The sequence below is a fragment of the Myzus persicae genome, unplaced genomic scaffold (assembly GCF_001856785.1).
Source record: "Myzus persicae strain clone G006 unplaced genomic scaffold, MPER_G0061.0, whole genome shotgun sequence".
Taxonomy (NCBI): Eukaryota; Metazoa; Arthropoda; class Insecta; order Hemiptera; family Aphididae; genus Myzus; species Myzus persicae.
This window is the reverse complement of record NW_019104466.1, coordinates 507437-523931: the sequence shown is the minus strand read 5'-3', so window position 1 is coordinate 523931 and position 16495 is coordinate 507437. Positions and strand designations below refer to the sequence as shown.

Genomic DNA, 16495 nt, shown 5'->3' with positions numbered 1-16495 from the left:
AAGGTAATGGTCGAACTGCACTTGGGCTCAAAATAAGTCATTCCAACAAAAATATCATGAATTTTAAGTGGTTAAACGTTTAATAAACACTCATCCCCGTTCCCACTTACAGGATTAGGAGAGACAATGATTTTAATCATTGGCGTGGTTAAAAATAATTATTTTAGACATACCATAGTCCATTATGTTAATATATAATATAATATTATTATAAACATATGATATTATATTGAATCATCAAACATTATTATTGGTATTATTATAACTTTATTTTTTAAATCATTTTTTTGCAGTATTAATACAAACTATAATATTTTTATTCTTTTTTTAAATCGTCAAATATTGTTCATCTTTTTTCATTTTTATTTTTTTTTTTGTAGTAAAAACAAACTGCATTTAAAAACCCTAACCTGGTATTACGCTTTAGAGCATATAAGTAAATATATTTTTCAATATCATTCATTTTTTTCTGGTACCATCTAGTTGTAATTCTTATATGAGTAATTTGCATTAAAATATAAATATCTATTTGTAATGTTGTTAAAACATCAATAAATACAAATATATAAAAGTCCATCATTAGAAATATAATTATCAACTAAATAGTTACTAAATTCTTGAACAGCGTTGTTCTCTGGGATATAGTTTCATAAAATCATCCGCCTAAGATTTTTAGAATTTTAACTCCTTTTTTTGAACGAGTGCAGTTCGTCCACTACCTATTTTTTCCCTGAGTGCAATTCGACTATTACCTTTTTTAAACCCAAGTGCAATTCGACCATTTCTTTTTGAACCAATTAAAGCTGTTAAAGTATTGAATATCATAATGCAGAGTAGGTACCTATAGGCTAAAGGATTAAAGGAACCTACATAAACATACTTATGTATACATGTTACATTATCATGATAAAAATAAATTATTTTATATAGTTTTCCAACTGTACCGTCTTGCTTTATATTGGTGCTAGGCTCAAAATGTTTTTACAGGATCTTTTAAGTGGGTATTTGTATGCTACTTTGGGGCCTTTCAATGCACGGACGAAGATTTGTGCTCCATGCCACGACACAGCTTAAACTGCCTCCAGATTAACTTAAGTTCACTTTTTTCATCAAACTTCAAGTAAAGATTATTAATTGTATTAGTAATCTACTAACTAAGCTCATTTGTTTAAGATATTTCAATTTCAAAAGAAACGAACATTTTTAAATTGTAATATAAAATATAAATACAACCTACCAATTTTAAACTAAAAATTAATACAAAATATAGTCAAAAAAGTAGTATTCAGGGACGGATTGGGCCATAGGGAAATCGGGAAATCCCCGATGGGCCGCGTACTAAGTAAATAGCAGAAAAGTAGACTTAAATATAACCTAATAAATATTACCGTTGATTTTAAATTATTCATTCTATAATCAATGATATTAGTGATATTACGCAATAACAGTCTATAATATTATAACGTAAAGCGTTGTAAATTGTAATAATATAATGTCTACAACCGAACTGAATAATAATATTAATTATCAATAAGAAATATTAGAAATAACAATAACTATACAAAAAATCAACCTCCGTTTACAGTAAAATAATTGGTTATTCGAGTTGTCGTCGATCAGATGGGCCGGCGGGTTGCGGGTATAATGACGGCTCTGAATGATCATTGATGCAAGTCGTTAAACAGGAATATTTTTATTTTTTATTTATAAATTATATTATTTATATAAAATATCAATCGTCATTCAAAACCTCAGCATTTATAAGCACTCGATAGACAGCAGTTCACAATTTGGTTAATTTTACAATTTAATTACTAAGTGCTTAACTAGGAATATTTGATAGAATATTTTATATTAAAATAGCTCCTAATAGTTGTGAATTATAAAATAAAATGGAAATGGATGGATCAGACTGCAATAAAAAAGGAGGAGTTGAAAAAATTCGACGAAAAAAAACTACTTTTAGAAGCTAAGGCTTCTAAGAGCCTTACATCATTTTTTTTATTTCATTTTTAGCACACAAATATGTACTTACTCTACCATAAACCCAAATATCATATGAAAAATCTTTTTCTTTCTTAAAAAACATTAAGTCAAGACTTCGTAGTCAAATTTTGGATCCAAAACTAGAAGCATTCATGTTAATGGCCATGGAAAAACAGAAATGAACACTATTAGATTCAGATAAAATTATAGAAGAATTGCAAAAAGGGAGTTCTCTTTAAAAAAAAAGGTAAAGAGATTTTCATTTATAAATTACATCTGATAACAACTAGGTATCTTATATCTGCCTATACAAACCTCACTAAATAGCGAGCCGCACCCACGTACAATTTCAATAGCTGTCACACATTTATTTATGGTAGGCATTTATTTTTCGAGTGGAATACATGGGTATAGGTACCTACTACATCTTTCTAGAATATGTTCACAAGCACAAATCATTAAATGTATTGTGCGATATTATCAGAAGTAAAATCTTAGTAAAAACGTTCGGAACAATAAAATACGGTGAAAATACAAAAAGGACCAGCCCAGCATGGCGTCCGCCTCCGCCTTCGCCTAAATTGAATTATATTTAGGGATATAAAAATAATATTTTATTATAATGTTGTCTTCTTCCAGCATTCTTCGATGGCGCAGACACAAGCATATTTTACAAAATTACAAACCATACCTTTTGTAAATATATAATATATTAACAGTGTATAAAAACTCTAACGTGGAATCGACAGATGATAAAAGTGTTGCCATTTATCATCTGCGTGAGTTGTGACTAATGTCACTGTAGACAGGCTTTAGTACTCAGGTACTCTTATATTTAACCAGTATGACGAAGAGTAATTTCAGAGGTAATTGTCTTTGGGATTTTCCAAGTTTTTTTTTTCGTGACTCACTTATAGATAGGTACACTACTCGGTACCCACCAATTTCTTATTATATAAATATATAATACTTTACTATGACTACATGAGTAAGATACTTATATTCGAGCACTATATTATTGTAATTAGAATTGATCAAAATTCAAACAAGATTATTTTAAGCCTACCCCTCTCCACCTCTATTTGGGTTTATAGTAGGGGGTGGTTGAATCTTCGGGATTTATGTTACTTGCCTCTGAAATATTTTCAGTTCGCCACACCACTGTATTTAACATCGTATATTTGGCGGCTAAGAAATACGTAAGTAGGTCCTTTTTGTAAATTTACTGTTAGTTCATTTAACTGATAATTTCCAAAAAATTCTTTTTCTAGACTACCATAAATCAATCATAATTAATTATTTATAGTCTATATAATGTCATAATATGAAAGGTAAAAAGTACCTATACTTACACAAAACACAAGAATTGATTTCCCAACAATTGTCTTGTAATTGGTATACTAATATAAGGCATGCTATGTAGAACTTTTTGAGTTCTATCTTGAAGTTTTTTCCTGGAAGTTCCTTATATATCAAATTATTAGTCTCAATACATCGAAACAAAAATACTAAAAAATAGTTTTGAGTTTATCTAAGTTAACAGTTCTTGATATGGCCAAATTTCAGAGTCGTCAGACTCAGACATGTTTAAACACATCTATGCAGCTACGCCATACCGTTACAATAATTAGGAAAAAACCCATTTTTTTATGTGGGATAACCAGTTTAAAACATACTATTTTATAATTTGGGGAAGTAATACTTAGTCCGAAAAAAATAAAGTGCCTACCTATTTTTTTATTACCTACATGCACTTGAATGAAATAATTTATATCAGAGCATTTATTTTTGATAGTTATTGATCGTAAGAGGGTGTTGTCATGACACCAAGCAAATGCCCCCTGATCCCATTTTGTCTACCCGCCTCCCGTTTTAGATTATCGTTTACCACCCCCCACCACATCCACCGAAAACGAAAAGGAGCAATGTTAACGTGATAGACGTCACGAGGGAAACGTTATTTTGCCCGAACTCACGTCACAATGTCATTAAATATTTATTTTTATTTTACTGAATTAATATTTTGTTCGTTGAATACGATATAAGAACACAATTTGTTCTCTCTCTTGTATTATAAATATGTACAAAATGATGAACAAAAACATCATAAACATTTCATTTGTTATAAATATAATATTTGTATAATATGAATCTAGGTTACACATTTTTTTTAAATAGATAGTTTAAATATTGATTGTTACAATGTTACCTATATTAATGTTACCCAGCTCAGTTATGCTTTTTAATAAGGTGTATAAAAAAATAAAAATAAAATATATTCTGTTTAAATGTATATAGGTATATATCATTTTTAATGACTTTGATGTATATACCAAGCAATATTTTTATAATATTATAGTTTATTAATACCATGACTGTGAATTAAAATCCTAAATATGTTTTATGTACCTATATAAATAATATAGAATGAATTGAGTTCGATCAAATTTGTTATAATGTATTATTATAATATAATTTATAATGCTGTAATGCATAAACTATACAAAATTCTATTTTGCAAATTGTATAGGTACTATAGTCATATAAATATATAATACATTTTTTCAAATAATCTGATTTAAGTTTATAGTGCTCATGCTTTAATAATTTTCACATGTGAGACAAATAAGATATTAACGATATGAAAAATATACTAATTACTTGCTACAAAATGTTTTTTAGTATCAATCAGTTTTTCCGGTAAGACAGTAGAAGTGATTCTATTTCTTAACGTTTAAGAGGTGTAGGTACCACCAATTTTTAGTATAAACATGGCTAAGGATGACGTAGACAATTAAAAATTAAATCTCTAAAGTTAATTTAGAGGGTTAATTTTTAACTTTTTCACGAATTCATGATACACTACTCAAAGACAAATTATTTTAGTTTCCTAATTCATTGTAGTATCAAATCGAGTTTAAATTAACTAAAAGTATAAATGCTGGAGAATGGAAACTTAAATACACAAACATATAAATTTAATTAAATCTCGAGATTTAATGTGTACTTTAAATAATCCGAAATTCTGAAGTACAGAAATAAAAAACTGTTTCCTTATATTCTTTAATAAAATATTGAGTCTTCAACCAAGTTTCATCCGGAATAGTTTTTAAATATTTTTTATACCTAAATAAAAATAGTGACTGCCATTTTTTTCTTAAATTATATTTTTTTAGAACGATTTAAATATTTTTTATACCTAAATAAAAATAGTGACTGCCATTTTTTTCTTAAATTATATTTTTTTAGAACGAAATTATGTAGACTGATTTAGGGTGGTCACTGTTCAGATGTAATATAATACCTATATTACTTATAAGTTATCACACACTTTCCCTGTTTCTGAACAAAAGACATAAGTGAGTGCTTATAAAACAGTATTGTAGTTCAACCAATTCAAACCACGGCCTTGTTTATTAACAACAGTTATTTATTTTATTTATTATGTTTTTACATAGGTACTGAACAATGTTAAAGGAAGCTTGGGCAGTGAAAATTATAAAGATTGGTACTTTATTGCGTTACCAAAAAATTGACCACATAATTAATATTTGGCCTTTTAGGCCGTTATAGAAATAAGTATAAAATATTTAAACTTTGATATACTTATGGGTATAATATACCCATTATATTATATATTTATTTTAAATACAAATTATATAATTTAAAAACCCTGTAACGAGAAAATATATTTGTTTTTAGCGGACCCACGCAGGAGCAGGAAGGTCCTGGCGCCCGTGGATATCATCTTGTTAGGTCATATTTCAGCCTGCACCCAAACGTCATAGCTTAAACGATCACAGTTTCCACCTTTCATCATACAGTAGAAATTTGAGTTCGTGATGGCGCCAACTGGGTGGCCCGGCCACCCACACAGCTTCCAGCTGTATCGATCGTACTGCTTCCACGACCGTACCATGAACCTGGCTACACAGCTTTCACTGAGTTCCCCGATGTACCCCCGCACTCCATCCCATGCATAGTCCACGTAGTCCTGTGTGTCATGGCTCCGGCGCACCACCAGCTTCACACCCGGCCCACACCCACTCCGGGCCATTTCCCGGGCCACGCCTCATTCCCCCTCAGTACGTGTGCAACACGCCGGCGCGAGCTTTCCGCAGATTTCCCAGGGACCAAAGCTGGTGTCCGTTCTCGAGTTACTCTTGCAATAGCACCCTGACAGTCCAGACGTCGCAGATCGCTTTTCAACCTTCATCCCGAGATGTCTGAATCCGCAGATGAGCCACGCCCAGAACAGGGCGACGTCATCCCGACACAGCGCCCCGCAGACAACATCGACTGGTCTCAATTTTACGACATGTTCATGAAAATTGAACAACGTTTGCCAGACTTCGATCACATGTTGATGGCCATGAACGATTACGCGTTCCAGAGGTGAGGTTTTCCTCGCACTTATTATATGATAGCTAGTCTATGACTAAATAATATAATAATATTACTTGTAAAAATACATATCTGTGGGTTTAAGATTTTAATGTGACCTACTTTATCCACGATCGTCTCACATATTTTGATCTCTATAACGTGCTCAGTATATATTTTATTAACGTGTAATAACGACATACATCATACCCCCTGCCACCAACTCTGCCGTGCGTTTCGAGTTCACATAATGGACCCCCGCTCCCTACACCACACCCACTGTTCTTCGACTAACCTATCTACCCCTCGATATATTTTTATATTGTTGTTATAGACCGGTTACACCGATTCCCTGTAGTCATTATTTGGACAATGGGTTTGATTCTTTTCCCGTATCGTACCTACATTGTCATTTTTCAAAAACAGCGATGCACTGATCGAGTATTTTTTCAAAACGTCTGTACAAATTACTATATGTTTTTTCAGCGCGTTTAACCTCTACCCGTAAACAAATTCCATGTTAATATTGAATCGCATTATCATATATATTATTTAATACAATAAATTATACCATATGAATATATGATATACACATATATATCCAGTGGGGTAGACAATAATTTTGTGTGAGCAGGGGGGGGGGTATAGAATTTTGCAAAATCATTTTTTTAAATATAATGTTATAATATAGGCTAAAATAAACATTAGCCAACCCCTGGCTAGATAGGTATGCACTAGGCTGGTATGTGCCTACCAACACTAGGAAATAAACTGTTAGTAGTCATCAACAAATTTTTATTCACCCTACACCAAGTTTAGAATCAACTTTCCACCAAAATTATGAACTAGTGAATCATTTCAGACGATATAAGGTGAAATAAATGATTACGTACCTACTCTCAGATATAGTCGAATTTTTAGTGTGTACTACTCCTGCGGGTAACGTTTGCACGAGCATTATTATTTACTTATCATTTAAAAGCAGTCGTTTGGTATTGCACCCCCCTCCCTCCCACCGGCCCAAAGGACCCCATCCCCTAAAACTACTCCACCTTGTTAAATATTCAATTTCACTCTACTTCACTCCTTCTTAATGCCAGGCTGACCATCAGCCCGCCACATTTTCTTTTCAAGATGACCAACACATCTCCCCTACAGGACTCGATCGACCAAAACACACAGCCCCTTTGTGTTCAACCCCCTCACCCTTTAAAAATTACTCAGTTATTTATTGATCCACCCCCCCCCCCCCCTAGGTATTAAATACTCACTCCCGCACCACCTGATGCCTATTGCGGTACCATATTGTTCTCATTTTTGTTATATAGTTTATAAGCACACATAATAAAATATGATAGGTACATATGTATACTGTATACACATATATATGACATCATAGTATAAGGAATAATCTATATAAAGGAATTAACTACAATATTAGAACTATTAATTTCTGTTTAATCTAATAACATAATATGATCAAGATTTTTTTTTTAGAACTTCAAGACAAAGACAAACAAATGATTTGATTGAATTTTGTGGAGTGCTTAAAAAAGGTTTTATTGATTGGTATACAAGTAATATCAATGATGAATTGAAGTAAGTATAAATGTGTATTTATTACTTTGCAAGAATTTCTATTTGATTTCCCATGTTTTTTTATTCCATAAAATGAATTGGAATATATAAAATGTCCATTAAAATATTGACAAAATAATTAGGTACTTACTGAATACCTACAAGGCTATAATACATATATTGATATATATGATCTTATGATAATAAGAATAAAATTAATGCTCTATTTGTTTTTAATTAAATGCATTGTTTTGAATATATTACTCTATTATAATAACAGTTATAAATAATTATTAATGTGCTTACATTTTATGTATTAGAGTACCCAATTTTATTGATTTGACAAGTCAAGTTTTTGACGATGACATATTGAAGAAAATTGAGAAGAAACTAGTTAGTATTACAAGTCCTGATACAGATACTAGTAAACTTACAGACACATGTGCTAATACAGATACTAGTGAAAGTACAAAAACAATTACTAATACAGATGCTGGCGAAAGTACAAACACAATTGTAAATACAGATGCTAGTGAAAGTGCAAACACAAGTCCTAATACAGATGCATGTAAAAATACAGACACAGGTGCTAATACAGATGATAGTGAAAGTACAAGCACAAGTGCTAATGCAAATGCTAGTGAAAGTACAAATACAAGTACTAATTCAGATGCTAGTAAAAGTACACCCCTAAGTGCTAATACCTTTATTCAAACAAGGGACGGTACATGTGTTCATAAAAGGGCTAAATCAAGTATCAAGAATTATGCAGAGATGTTGAAATATTCAAAATATTTGTAAGGGATAATTTAATTCAATTTTATCTAAGAACGTTTAATTGATAATTATGATTTTTAGTTACACACGCACGGAAAGTAGAAAGATTACATTAAACGGTATATCACAGTCAACTGGGACAAATGTTGACAGCGACCAAAGTTTTAAAATAATAATGCCAACTATGGCTGATTATCATACTTACCTAAGGTAAGTTTTAATTTAAATCTACAAATGGTGATGAAATATAATATAGGTTCTAGCTATATAAACTAACTTCACGCGAAAAAAAATTAAAATATATAAATTATACAACACATGACGCTACATCAGTGTATCTTGGTTTTAGTGTATCTCAGTTCAATGGCAAATGGGCATTGGTGTACCTTGCTTGTGAAGTTATTCAACCGAGAATAGACAATCCACCTATATTGGATTCGATATTATATCACTTACAATAATTTTTAACATGGTTCAAACTGCTCTACATTTTTCTGATATCTTCTAGAACAGCCATACTTAACTTTTTTTTATTTGGGCCACATAAAATATTTTAAAATATTACGCGGTCCCGCAAGTCGAAATGAATGGAACGGAAATTTAAAAAACAAACTAAAAATAAATTTATATATTGTGTATATTGTATAACATTTGAACATTTATTCTGTTCGGGCCACATGTGAATCGTTGGAGGGCCGAAGTTTGAGTATGGCTGTTCTAGAATAATCACAGAATTTTCATTAAAATCGGCCTATTAGTTTTTAATTCTTTAAGAATATAATCTCCAATATATTCGGACAATTGCTTGTTTGGAGGGGGGAGGAACGGGGTTGTATACTTGTATGTACTACCCGCTAAATTTAATGTCTCAATTTTTGATCTCAAATAAATGACAGGTCTACTTAATACTTATCCATAGAACATTCTGTAATGTGATTTTTTATTCTTCTCGTCATAAATGTATAAAAACATTTAGCAATTATGTACATTCCAAAATATACGTATACATTAATATTTATTTTAATTTTTCAGGAGAAGACTTCCTGTCGATCGTAATATCCATCTTGGAAATGATTATGATCGTCATTGGTGGAGACAAACAAATGATAAAATTATTTTAAATGTAAGAATACTTAAGTAATTATTGCACAGGATAATTTTTTATTTTTTCAAAATATATTGTGGTTTTACTTTAAATAACACTATAAAAATTATTAAAAATCAACATAAAATATATTTTTAAATATATAGGATACCTATAATTTTCTTAATAATCTATAATGGCTGTTGAAGAGTTTTTGGTAATTACTAATAAGTAGCATATTGGAAAATTAATTATGGATTGTAAATAATATCTTACTATACTGACTAACTCATAAGGTATGAGAACGTTAGGCAATTTTATTTTTGATTTTTGAAGACATTAGTATAGCAGAGCATAAATAACGTAAGTTCTTGGAAATTCTTAATCAATGTTAAATTGCTACGTATATGACTCACTTTCTTCATCATACATAATAAATAAAGTTGTTATAATTATGCATTTTTGACCCATTCCACTCACACAACATGGTCATATTGGTGTTTTTAACTCTATAATTCTATAATTCTATAATTAATTAATTAATTAATTTTAGAATTCTAAAATAAGAATTCAGCTACTTCCAAAAATCCTATTCAATAATATAAAAAATATGTCTTATGACTATATACCTATTTATTTATAATCACAATTTTTTTTTAATTCAAACATATATTTAAAATTTAAACAGAATATTGGATAACTAATCTTCTGCTTAATATTCTAAAAACGTATTGAATGGAAGCGCTCACTGATACCAACAGCTTTAAATATCATTAATGATTTTTTTTATAGTTTTAAACTATACAATTGATATACAATAATTGTATTACACTTTTTGTACTAAAAATATCATACTCAAACTAGATAAATATTATATCAGAATACTAGTATTCATTATTATTTAATACATAGTAACTAGTAACACTAGGTATTGGAAATATTTCATTTAAAAGTTATACATTATGCATACATCAGTGTTTTTGTGTTATGTTTAGTTGGATATATCTGACTTGGTTGTTGACATGTTTCCAAACATTAAAGTAGTGGTAACCATAGTTGGTTTCAAGGTTAAAGTAAGACGTCGTAATAAATGGATTACTGTATTATCAAATAAGTTTGAAAAATGTATTAGAAAATCTAAATGGGCAGTCAATAAATACATGCACGTCAAAGTAAGCTATTTTAAACAGATAATTATATTAAAATATATCTAAAATACATTTTTTCCTTATAAGATAACAATGAGTAAAAAGGAAAAAGAATTTTGGAGTAAATGTCTAGTTACTGAAACAAGAGAACTTGATACATCAAATTTCAAAAATCATTTTTGTTCCAAAAAGTGCACTGCACCTAGAATACATACTTTAAAATACAGTTCGACAAAAAAAGAATGTTTGAAAAATTTAACGGCATTTCTCAAACGAGTAAGTATAAATATCAAGGATGTAATCTGTATTAATTTCCAATTTAAACTAAATTTTGTGTTCAATGTAAATTTTTGTATGGACAATTCATATTAGATAAAGAAATTTTCATAGATTGAGTCACCAGAAATAACATTATAAAATGCATAGAGTTATGAAGTCATATAATTTGCCTACCTATTCAATATGTTAAACTACAGATTAATCTCAAAACATTTTTATATTGAAGTTAAGAAGTACTTTGAAGTTTTTTCAGGAATTAATTTAAAATTGATTAACTTTGAACCATATACCTATTATGGATTCCAAGTGTTTTTCACTTACACTTAAAATTTCGTTTTTTTTCAATATTTATGTAAGTTTTCAAGTGCAAGTGCTCCACAAGTTACTGATTTAATTCTAAATATATGTATAAATAATATACAATTATAAATTATAATATACTAGCTGACCCGGCAATGCTTCGCTATTGCAAGATTTCTCAGATATTATAGTAATATTTATTTTCTGGATTTTAAATAATTATTTTTATTTTAGACCATTTTTAGTCACGTCTCCGTGGTAATGTATCCGTATAAATTTAGCATCGCCACCACGGATTCTTCATAATGTTGACAAAAAATTATATCGTCTGTTTTTGGTTACCAAGGTTAAAAAACAATTATTGTATAAATAATACTATAATTTTAAAATGTTCATAGGTATCTCTCCGCCGAATGTTTTGAAAAATACAAAATAGAACTTTTGATTTTAAATTTTGACCTTTCGAGAGTTCAACTAAATATAATTTGCTGCCAGTAACCTCCATTGATTGATTATAAATACTAATAGCAGATACTCAGATAAAATTAATTGTTTTTTTTTTTGCTAAACTAAATAATTATCATAATTGTTTATTATTCCACGTCGATACCGATCTGCCTAGAAGCTCTGTAGTTGTAGAGTTTGATTGTTATTTATTTTCAGCCAGCGAGTATTTCTTACTAAAAAAAGGTATAGGTGTACAATTTACCTATTTATTTTAAGTAATAATAACTAATTATTTATTAACTTTATCGGACTAAATTTATGCCTACAACCTTTTTTGTGATGTCCTCTTTAATTTAAAAAAAACTGCTCGACTATTTAGTAAGTAGTTTGGGAGTTTATAAAAAAGCGACTTCATTGTATTTTATTTTACTTTCAATCCGTGCTCTTGGCACTCGCGGCAATACGGCATAATGATGAATTGGCCGCTTACCCGAAATTTAACTATATTAGCATTCTCAATAAACCTTCATAAGTAGAATCAAAAACATTTTATCAAATCAAGCACAAACTAGATATGCTTTGACAATAAACAATTAATAAATAACAATCAAAATCGTTGCCGGGCAACGCGAGAGATTTTGATTGTTATTTATTTTCAGCCAGCGACTATTTCTTACTAAAAAGGGATAGGTATCCAATTTACACGTTTATTTTAATTAATAATAACTTATTTATATACTTATTTTTTATTGACAAAAGTAGTACTAAAACCTTCAGCAAAGTGTTGGGTATAACAGTAAAAAATTCCAGGCAAATCGGTTCAGTAGTTTTCTTGGTTAGTGCGGTCGTAGAAAACCCCTTACAATTGATGTACAAATTACATTATAAAATATCTTTCAATATCAAACAACAAACCTAAAAACTTGTTATTTATTTTGTATTATTGGATTTTACATCTTTGTGGAACTTATTTTAAAGTAAACAAAGTGGGTTTACTTATAACATAAGTACCTAACTTTATGGGGCTCAATTAAATTGTCAATGAAGTATTTCATGTGTCATAATTACAATTTTTTATAGGAATATGGTTTGGAAGAATTTGATTCATTTATGGACGTAATAGAGTCTACAGCCCCACCTACAACTGAGGAAACACCGCGAGATTCAGCTAAAAATTTGAAGTTGTCTGTAGATCCAAGTACAGAAAAGTCTCTGAACTCTGACTCTGAAGATCTTCCGGACACAAAAGAATCTCCTATGGACTTGGACGATCCACCAAATTTAGCAGTATAATATAACACTGAAGTCTCAAATTCAACACATCTATAGATTTTAAATTTTGATATATCCTCTTCACATCCTTAATTTAAAAGTATTATTAATTTGTAACAAAATGATGGACATAAATTGTTTAACATTTTAGACTCTTTTTGTAATTAATTTGTTTTTAAAATTCTTTATAATTAATTCATTAAAAGCAAATTATCCAAAACTATTATTTGAAAATATATATGGATAAAGTATCATTATAAAATCCAAAGAATAATCAGATAATTTTAATCTTAATATATAAAATTTTAAGATAAAATACTTTTTTAATTACTATTAAAAGTAATTACTATAATTGATAAATAATAATTTATAATAACTTTTAAAACCAATATACACCCAAATACATCCAAATAAAGTATTAAGTTATAATTCATAAATATTTATTGGCTCGAATAAGGAGGTGACTTGGGGTACTTAGAACGTAGAATGTTATTAAAACGGAGGTTGTGGTGATTGGTAGTGGTAGTGGGAGCAAGTAGGTTTAATGGTGATGGCCAGATACTGTAGCCCACGTTATAGGAACTAAAAATATTTCTGTTGCTACTAAACGGGTATGCTACCAGTAGAAAATAGAAACATGACATGTAGTGCATTTTAATTTTAAATGGCAAATAAAGGAGCACCAATCTCATTAAGATAATGAAGATTAATCAATCTATGTTTTTCCCTGCTATTTAGCCACTAACATGAGATTATTTACCTGTATTTTTCTAAAGTATTTTAGTCATATTCTGATCCTGACATACTGAAAGAATAGTCAGTAGAGACTGTTAGAAAGCATGATAAAATTGTAAACAGTTTGTAGTGAATAAAGTTTGATATCAATTTAATTTTCATACATTCATAATTTTTAATTACATATAGTTCTTACCTATTACACTTTATGAATTTAAGTATATTGTATTATTATATTATTCAATATTATAATTCTTCAACAGAGCTGTGAATTTAATGTATTTGCACGCTTTATTTTTCTTTATAAAGTAAGAAAACAATTTCGTCAAAATGTGAATATTGTTATTTATAAATCAAATGCAAAATCTCATTTTGCATAATTAATTGGTCGTGGCACTTTATATTTTAATTGTATGACTTCAGAAACTATTTGTGTTATCAACATTGCTTTTCTTCATGTTTTGCTAATACCTATCTTGTTATTATTTTTGATTGATAAAATTGTATATTTATAGCACAATTTGTTTGTTAATAAACTATGTAGGAAAAGATTAGTTTATAAACCCTCCTTGTACTCTACTGAGAGAAGGTACTCGTGTATTAAGTTATTTTTGTTTTTTAATATAGAATGTACCATAAGCTAAATTAATTACTATTTATTTTATATTTTAACTATTCATGTTATTATGACATCTATGTATATAATTTATTTAATGAATTAATCATTTTAAGTGTCAACTACAATATGAATTTAAGGACTAACTGCATTTATCTATTTCAAGCAAATCTATAAATGTTTAAAATAAGATATCTAATTATTATACTCATATCTATTACTTACTAAAAATGTATTTATAAACTAATTAAAGTATATGCCAAACAATAGCACCTTAAAAACAAATATTTTTTTACACACTATACATTATATTATAAATTCAGATTTAGTGCAAATTCTATTGCTTTTTTATAATCATTATTTGCAGTACACATTTTTTGTTTTAATATACATTCAAAAAATCATAAGTATCTAGAAGCTTAACAGATCTGCTATTGTCACGTCTAGAGATAGGTCATTAATTTTACAAAGCGCGTGGTGAAATTATCAACAAAAATTGAAGATGTTTGGAGAAACCTCAGAAAACGCTGTTTAGCATCCAACCCAACTCGTGAAGATTGTCATTCTATGTACATAATCTCATACAGTTTCGTAATTTTCTGGGGTGTATTTAAAGGTACAATACATGGGGGTGGGCTTCATATTTAAACATTTCATACCATAAATTACTACATAGAATGATCCAAAACAATACTTATTTTTAGTTAGAAGCGTTATATTGTGTTAATTACTATTTTGTCATTTAAATACAACCAATATATTAACTACGAAATATTAAATTTATTAAAATATGTTTTTTATAATATAAATTTCTAGATTCTTTAGCCAATTCATCACATATTTTTTTTTAAATTTAAATTTCTTAGAATTTCCAATAGACAATAATGCCAAGTCATTAAAACAATTTTGCTTCATAGATGAATTAAGGCATGTTTTAATCTTTCGCAAAGCAGAAAAGGATTTTTCACAAAAAGCTGTGGTAGTGGGGAGCGTTAAAGCTACTTTTAACAGTTTTTTCAAATTTAGTAATACTGATTCATTTTCAACTTTTATTAGTTAGGTGACAGGAGAAGGAAGAGGGAGGCACCCGGTAGTCTTACATACAATATGCACAATATTGATTTAATAGTACACCTAATAAAAATGTAGGTTATATAATATAAATAGAGAAATAGTTGATAGTTAACCTATGGAGAGGAGGGAAAGACAAGGCCCTGGTAATTTTGATGAATTATTTTCAAAATATGAACTTGAAATGTTTATAAAAAATAGTTGTGCATATGTACCTTTAATATTTTTAAACTACTATTAAAATAACTTTTCAGGAACATAGTATTAAATTTTTAAACCTTTTAATAAATAAAAAAAACTTATTGACATTTTTAGAAAATAAAGAAAAATAGAAAATAAAATAAAATATTAACTAAAACAAGTTTCAAATGTGTAGAATCAACTCAAAGCAAGTGGAAATATTAAAAAAATATTTAGTATAATGTAGTATAAAGTCAGTGAAACCTGTCTTTAAGGACACTTGTATATAATAGACACCTCTCTTCAATGGAAAAAAAAATGATAATGTTCTGGCAAAAAGATGGTTTTTTTAAAAGTCCCTGTCTTTAGAGGATGTGTTTGATTGCCCCGTGATTATATCAAATGGCCTCATAAACAGGTTTCACTGTTACATGTCATGTCAAATGTCATAAGAATCATACAGAGGTTTTCAATTTTTCATTTTTATTACAAGACATTTTGAAAAAATATTATAGTAGTATTGTACATAATATATACTGGGAAATTTTTTTTTTTTATAATAATACAATAGGCGTGAAAATACCACAATATGATAGTGGCCTACACCTACAGCCTGTTCACAGCACACTTGTTCGTTAA

At 29.0% G+C, this 16495-nt stretch overlaps 1 protein-coding gene across 1 annotated transcript; it reads left to right on the top strand.

The window, feature by feature from the left end:
* Positions 1-6007: 6007 nt before the first annotated feature.
* LOC111042365 lies at positions 6008-13353 on the top strand. Its single transcript, XM_022326956.1, has 8 exons — positions 6008-6381; positions 7867-7968; positions 8268-8744; positions 8806-8934; positions 9757-9847; positions 10804-10980; positions 11044-11232; positions 13063-13353. Exons 1-8 carry the CDS (start codon positions 6209-6211, stop codon positions 13273-13275), a joined length of 1551 nt encoding a protein of 516 aa, XP_022182648.1. The 5' UTR covers positions 6008-6208; the 3' UTR covers positions 13276-13353.
* Positions 13354-16495: the final 3142 nt, after the last annotated feature.

Bases quoted from the DNA above. Each gene is read 5' to 3' on its own strand.
- LOC111042365 (XM_022326956.1), top strand. From the start codon at position 6,209: ATGTCTGAATCCGCAGATGAGCCACGCCCAGAACAGGGCGACGTCATC. The intron at 8,745-8,805 runs GTAAGGGATAAT...TATGATTTTTAG, and splicing joins TTGAAATATTCAAAATATTT to TTACACACGCACGGAAAGTA. The intron at 9,848-10,803 runs GTAAGAATACTT...TGTTATGTTTAG, and splicing joins ATGATAAAATTATTTTAAAT to TTGGATATATCTGACTTGGT.